At 48.4% G+C, this 7,061-nt stretch overlaps 1 protein-coding gene across 1 annotated transcript; it reads right to left on the minus strand.

Annotated features, from left to right (window-relative positions):
• Positions 1-781: 781 nt before the first annotated feature.
• LOC129743307 (uncharacterized) lies at positions 782-6,847 on the minus strand. Its single transcript, XM_055735292.1, has one exon. The coding sequence runs from the start codon at positions 6,845-6,847 to the stop codon at positions 782-784; it is 6,066 nt and encodes a 2,021-aa protein (XP_055591267.1).
• Between the last annotated feature and the right edge of the window lie 214 nt (positions 6,848-7,061).

A 7,061-nucleotide genomic window follows, 5' to 3' on the forward strand; every position in this document is an offset into this window, starting at 1 on the left:
TAAGGAATCAAGTATCCCCAGGGATCAAGTATCCTCATTCTCCCCTACCTATAATGAATCTTTTTATAATTAGAAACTCAAATCTTTTTTTCGATCTAAGCTCTGGCATTTGTTTTCGGCCAGCTTGCTGGGCGATAATGTATTTATGGCGTTTTTTGAATGAAAAAACTTCATCTGCTGCTTCAGACACTGTTCGGAAAAAGAAATAATCCTCAAAGCAGCGTCTTAAGTTTTTAGCAGCTTGAAGCTAAAATAGATTTTATTTGTGAGTATTTTAAACTTTAAACAATATTCAATAAATCTTACATTTAGTTTCCTTCTACTCGGGCACTCACTTTATCTTATGTGGAGATATGGATCAGGAAACGAACGACTATTTTCGATTATTTAGTCTCGAAACCTTTGTTATCAAATTTAGTATTAGTTAGGCAATTTAATTAACATTTTGAAGGTTACTTACGATACAATATTGTAACTAGCTATAGTTGATTGTAACGATCGAAGATCCGCAATTTCACTTTGCAGGTTAGATTCACTTGAAGTGACGATTTGCCTTGCAGAATATACAATTTTATGATAGTAAATCACTTCCTGCCTTTTAATCGCTTCCTTTTAATCACTCGATAAACTTAAATATTTGTAAACAGCCCTTTGCTACGCACGCTATCTCCAATCGATAAACTTTTTGCCGGTCTTTTTTTCTATTTTGTTTCCCCGTTCTTGTTTACCTATTTCTGCAGTGCTTTCCGACAAGCCGCCGAGTCGCGCAGTTTTTACACGCTCAACAGTCCCCCACCCGTAAACCTGGTCCGGATGCAGTCTCTGGAGCCACCGGATCAGCGTTACCAACAGTATCAGAAGTTGCATGATGAGCGGCACTCTCTGGACCCACCGTCTGGACTCTGTCAGCAATCTCTAGTACCGCCAGATTCGCCGTTCCACGTCGAAAAACACCACCAGTTGTGCGTACCAAAGCTTGACGGACTCTTCCGTCACCAGAAACGATCGGCTCCTCGATGACTCCTCGAACCCATGCTTTGCGTCGACTGCCTTCGACCACGTATACGAGATCCCCTTTCTTTAGAGGATTTGTTTCGGAGAACCACTTGGACCGTTGGTTGACTGTCGGCACGTACTCTCTAATCCACCGCTTCCATAACTCGTCGGACAGCTGCTGCGATCTCTTGTAAGCATCCCGAAGTGCTTCTGCAGGATGCGTAGGTTGAATGACTTCATGCGGCTCGTTGGGATCTGAACCTCGCAGGAAGACATTTGGACAAAGTGCACCCATCACTGAGTCCGTGGTTACGAGAGTTAGGGGCCGGCTGTTGATCATGTCCTCAGTTTCAGCAAGCGTAGTCAGGAGGATTTCGTCGTTCAATCGACGCCCGTCGTCCAAAGCGGCCATGACTTGCTTCACCGAGCGCACCATCCTTTCCCACGCCCCTCCCATGTGGGGTGTTCCAGGTGGGATGAAGTGCCAACTCGTGATAGCAGTCGTAAATTCATCGGCACAAACAGCATCAATTTCTCGTACCCGTTGGATTATCTCCTTACTCGCACCTCGGAAGTTTGTCCCGTTGTCTGTGAAGTATTCGGAGGCTGGACCTCGGCGGCTGATGAAACGGCGAATCGCCATGATGCATGATTGCGCGGTAAGACTGTGGACTACTTCCAAATGCACCGCTCTAACAACCATGCACGTGAACACCGCTACCCAGCGTTTTTCTCTGCGGCGGCCGACGACGACTTCAACAGGACCCAGGTAATCAATGCCCACGAAGTTAAATGGACGTTTAAATGGAGTTAATCTTTGTACTGGAAGTGCAGCCATTCGTGGATTCTTCGGCAGACATTTTCGGACCTTACACCACACGCAGCTTCGTTCGGTTCGTCTTATCAAATTGGTAAGACCACTAATCAGAAAACGTTGCTTGATTTCATTCTTCACCGTCTCTCGAAATCCATGCCCAAACCTTTCATGGTATTGTTGAATTAAAAGATCCGTAACGTAGTGAGATCTTGGTAGAATTATCGGAAAGCGAAGATCGAAAGGGAGGAACTCTGCCTTTTCAGAACGACCTTCCATCCTCAACACACCATCGGCGTCGATCAAGGGCACAAGCTTGTAGAGAGGGCTGGACTTTTCTAGTGGAAACCAATTTTGAAAAGGTAATTCTGCATTCTTCTTCAATATCTTGATTTCGTCGCTGTACGACTCGCTCTGAGCCAATCTGAAGAGAGTATTTTCGGCACATCGATGCTCGTCTTGCCGCAACGGAACCACTACAAAGGGAATTTCAACCTTGATGAGCTTTTTAAACTTTGGAGTCGAAAGGACTGCTTCGATGGATTTGCCAGCTGCTCTGCGCCGGCAGTTGGAGATGAATCGGAAAATGCACGCCACGGTGCGAACTGCAACGTTCCACTTCGAAAATCTAGTCACGTCGATAAAGCAACTTGGAAGCTCCACACCGTGAAAAAGGTGTATTGCCTTGATTTCCGTTCGTGTATTTGCAGCGGGAAGAGTCTGTTGAGGCCATTCCGTCGGCTGCTGGTACAGGAACTCCGGGCCACGAAACCATGAACCTTCGCTCGAAAGATCCGGAAGACGACCCCATTTGGTGAGCGAATCTGCTACATTTAGCTTGGTTGGAACGTAGCGCCAGTCTGTCAGCTTTGAGAGACTCAGAATTTCTCCGATACGGAAGCCGACGAACGGTTGATAACGACGTTGGTCGGATTGAATCCAGGAGAGAACAGTTCGAGAATCACTCCAGTAGAAAATTTGATGAATAGGAAGGGAATGGTTGTTCTTAACGGTGTGACTCAGGTGCGCTCCCAAGACTGCTGCTTTCAGTTCAAGCCGTGGAATGGAAAGAAGTTTTATCGGTGCTACTTTCGATCGAGCCATCACCAACGAACATTTTACAGTATTTTCCACACAAATCCGTAGATACGCGACGCTTCCGTACGCATTCTCCCCGGCATCACTGAAGATATGTAGCTGTATTTGGCCAAATCGGTCAGAAGGTGTCGATCCAAAGTTGCATCTTGGAATCCGAACACCCTCGACCAGAGAAAACATTGCGACCCACTGTCGCCACTTATCCAGGCACTCTCCGTCGATACGCTGGTCCCAGTCGCAACCCGCTCGCCACAGGTCTTGCATGAGCATCTTTCCCAACACCGTAAATGGAGCCAACAGGCCGATTGGATCGAACAGCGACATGACCGTGCTCAGGACTCCCCTTTTCTTTGGTGGTTCTGCCTCTGTAGCCGCTACGTTTGTGGGCACCGCAAAGGAAAACACGTCGTTCTGTGTGTCCCACATGATGCCGAGAACTCGTTCGTAATCCGTCACCTTGTCTTGGTTCAAATGGATTGACTCTCTGGAGCCACCACCCACTCCCAAACTTCGAAGAACAGCTGTAGAATTAGACGTCCAGTTGGTGATCTCGAATCCACCTTTCGAGTGGATCCAACGTACCTCTCTGGTTCGCTCGATGGCTTCCTCTTCGGTGTCGAAGCTGTCGTAGTAGTCATCGACATAATGGCGGTGAACGATGGCCTGTGCTGCTGCTGGATAGCGAGTGGAAAACTGCTGGGCATTCAGGTTCTTGACGTATTGCGCCGAGCATGGAGAACTGGCAGCGCCGAAGGTGGCCACGTCCATGACGAAAACGGTAGGATGATCGTCTTCCGGGAACCGGAAAAGAAACCTTTGCGCCTGCTTATCTGCCTCTCTAATCCTGAGCTGATGGTACATCTCTTTGATGTCACCTCCCACTGCAACTCGTCGCTCTCGAAACTTGCTGATGACCGCCGGAAGTGATGCCAATAGATCGGGACCTTTGAGCAGGAAAGAATTGAGTGAAACACCTTGCGATTTGGCCGCCGCGTCCCACACCAAACGTACCTTATGCGGTTTCTTAGGATTCAGCACGACATTAAGAGGAAGATACCACACGGAAGAAGGATTGGTACTTTTCAGCTCTTCTGCCGTGGCCTTATGACAGTAGCCTTTGGTCAGGTAGTATTCAATCTGCTGGTTCACGTTCTGCTTCATATGCGGCTCTCGTTGAAAACGTCGTTCCAGGCTCTTCAGTCGGTTTAGCGCCATCGGATAGCTATCTGGAAAAACAGGCTCCTGCTTCCAAAGTAGCCCCGTTTCGAAGCGGTCTCCTACTCGGACAGTTGTCGATTCCAGGGTCTCACGGGCCCTCCGGATCTCCTCCGATTCTATGGGGTTGCCTTGTGCTATCTGAAGCTCTTCCTGAGCGTACTGCTCCGCCATCAGATCGTGAAGCTGACGATTGTTCAAGCTTTGAACAAGATGATGGTTCAAATAGTGATTCTGCTGCTGCTCCAGTCTCGAATCAGGACCGTAGATTGCCCAACCCAACGCTGAACGTACGGCTATCGGTTCTCCTGGTGCACCAACCTTGGACTCCAGAGGAGCGAATAGATGAAGGTTGTCGAGGCCGATAAGTACTCTGGGAACTTCCATTTTGGTACTCGACAAAGGAACTCCATCTAAGTGGTGATATTTATCTACGATACTTCTGTAACAGGCCCTATGTAGAGGCAGCTTCAATTCTCCGACAGTGTGGGCAGACGACATCATGAACTTTCTACGAGAATCCACGGCAGATACCAGCAGGTCGATTTTCCTCGAACTATCTTCATTCCGCTTAACATTTCCTGTCCACACGATGACCAGGGGTTCCGGAGTTCCCTCGACGCCCAACGAATCTGCTAGAGAGCTCTCAACAAGTGTTGTTGAAGCTCCTTCGTCCAGGAACGCCAAGGTTTGAACCGCCTTTCCTCCATGATGCAAAGTAATCGGTATCATTCTGAAGATTACTGACCGATCGACATTGTAATGTGGGTTGCACTCCGCTACGGTAACGTTAACTGCTTCCTCGTGCCTGTGCAGCAGCGTGTGGTGATTTCCTTTGCAGCTCCGTATCTCGCACCGTACTTTGAAGGTGCACTTCATCTTCCCATGGTCACACAGACAAATGTTGCACAGCTTGAGTCTATCAACCAACCTTTGACGATCCGGTAATGAAAGTGACGCAAAATCGTCACAGAACCTTAGTTTGTGGTCTGTGCGATTGCACATCGGGCAGGGCTTTCTCGTTCTCGCCGGCATCGTATTCTGCACGACCGGAAACACTTTAGTGTCGTGGGCATTCACGCGCTCCTTCCTTTTGTACATTCGCCGTCCTTCCGCAACCGCAGTGTTCTGCTCTCCGTTGAAGTCAGCCACCTCAGAAACTTCCGACACGATTCCCTTCATGAAATCAGCAAACATACGAAGAGGAAGATCAGTCCTACCTCTCTTAAAGCGTACCCAATCCAATTGATAATCGGATGGCAGCTTATCGACGAGTTCCGCTACCAGCATGGGGTTGCTCAAGTGGTCGTGTAGCTTGGCCGCAACAAGGTGATCACACAACTGCTTTACCGTGATCCCGAAGTACAGGAACGACTCTAACTTGTCCACTCGAGGGGCTTGTACCTTCCGTACTTTCGCCATCAGTGACTTCAACAGCTTTTCCGGATTACCGAACAGTTGACGCAGATCTTCGATGACCTCAGGCACCGACTCAGGCATGAGCAACCGGCTTTGAACTGCTTCCTTGGCTAGTCCTTGAAGGCTGTCTTGAAGTCTCTTCAAATTGTCGGTATTTGTGTACCCACACGCCTCCGTGGTGTATTCGAAGCAGCTGATGAATTGGGGCCACACCTCTGGCTCGCCTCGAAAAGTAGGAAGATGTTTGGACGCAGCTTGTCGTGCAGCCAACTGTTCTTTAGTCGGCCCTGAACTTACACTACAAGCTCGTCCTAACGTGTTACGTTCTAACAACTTCCTAATCAAAGCCTGTTCAAGCTTTTCTAGCTCAGACTCTTCTGGTTCGGATGCTTCCGGCTCCTGTTGCGATCCATTTGCCTTCAAATAATGCTCCAACAGCTCTTTGAAACGATGGTCGGTATCCACATTCTTCTTCTTCTCCGCTTGAGCCTCGCCTTTCGATGACGTCGCCAATGGTTCGTGTTTGCGTTGGCGTCCCATCCCGCTCTGTTCCGAATCTGTCTCGCCATGCCGTTCCACCAACGCGTTACGCACAGTGAGAGGGAAACTCCTTGGCGCTGCTGCCGGCTTCTTGGGGTAAGCTCCGCGGGGATCTTCTTGCGTCTCTACCCACGCCTTCGTCTTCGCGGAACCAACATCCGGATCGCTGTCCTCTTCTTCGCTCTCAAACTCCTGACTCAGATCGGCTTTCATTTTCCGGAACTGGTCGCGCATCTGCTTCTGCCGGATCAAGAAGTCCTTGTGGTCCGCCAACTGCTGTTCCAGTTGCAGCTTCTCCTGGCGAAGTTTCTCCTCCTGCATCTTTTGTTGCAGTGCACGCCTTTTCTCGTTCACCGATCTCTCCAATTCCAAGCGTCTGTCGTGCAGCATTTTTTCCTCCTGCAGTTGCTGCTCGATCGCAGCCGATTCTTGTTCGAGAAGGCTCAGAGATTCTTGAATCGATGGCCGACCTTCTCGAAGCTCCGTTCCGACATCGCTTTTCGCACTTCCCGTCCGTTTGGAAACGTTCTTTTTAATTGGTTTCCTTATTTTGGGAACGTGCAACAAGTTACTGCATTTCGTGCAGTTCCATGGCACACTCTTCACTGCATCGGTAACTCCCGCGCATTGATAGTGGCTCCAAAAGTTACACATGTCGCATTGGACCATGTCATCTTCACTATCAACTGCCTCGCAATACATGCAGTTGTGATTGTTGACCGATTTCTCCACATTCTTGAGCGTATCATTCGCCGGATCCGACATCTCAAGGTTATGTCCGGAAGATTGTAAATCTTCAAGTGTTCGGAAAAAGAAATAATCCTCAAAGCAGCGTCTTAAGTTTTTAGCAGCTTGAAGCTAAAATAGATTTTATTTGTGAGTATTTTAAACTTTAAACAATATTCAATAAATCTTACATTTAGTTTCCTTCTACTCGGGCACTCACTTTATCTTATGTGGAGATATGGATCAGGAAACG

This window comes from Uranotaenia lowii, chromosome 2 (assembly GCF_029784155.1).
Source record: "Uranotaenia lowii strain MFRU-FL chromosome 2, ASM2978415v1, whole genome shotgun sequence".
NCBI classification, from domain to species: Eukaryota; Metazoa; Arthropoda; class Insecta; order Diptera; family Culicidae; genus Uranotaenia; species Uranotaenia lowii.

Bases quoted from the DNA above. Each gene is read 5' to 3' on its own strand.
- LOC129743307 (XM_055735292.1), bottom strand. From the start codon at position 6,847: ATGTCGGATCCGGCGAATGATACGCTCAAGAATGTGGAGAAATCGGTC.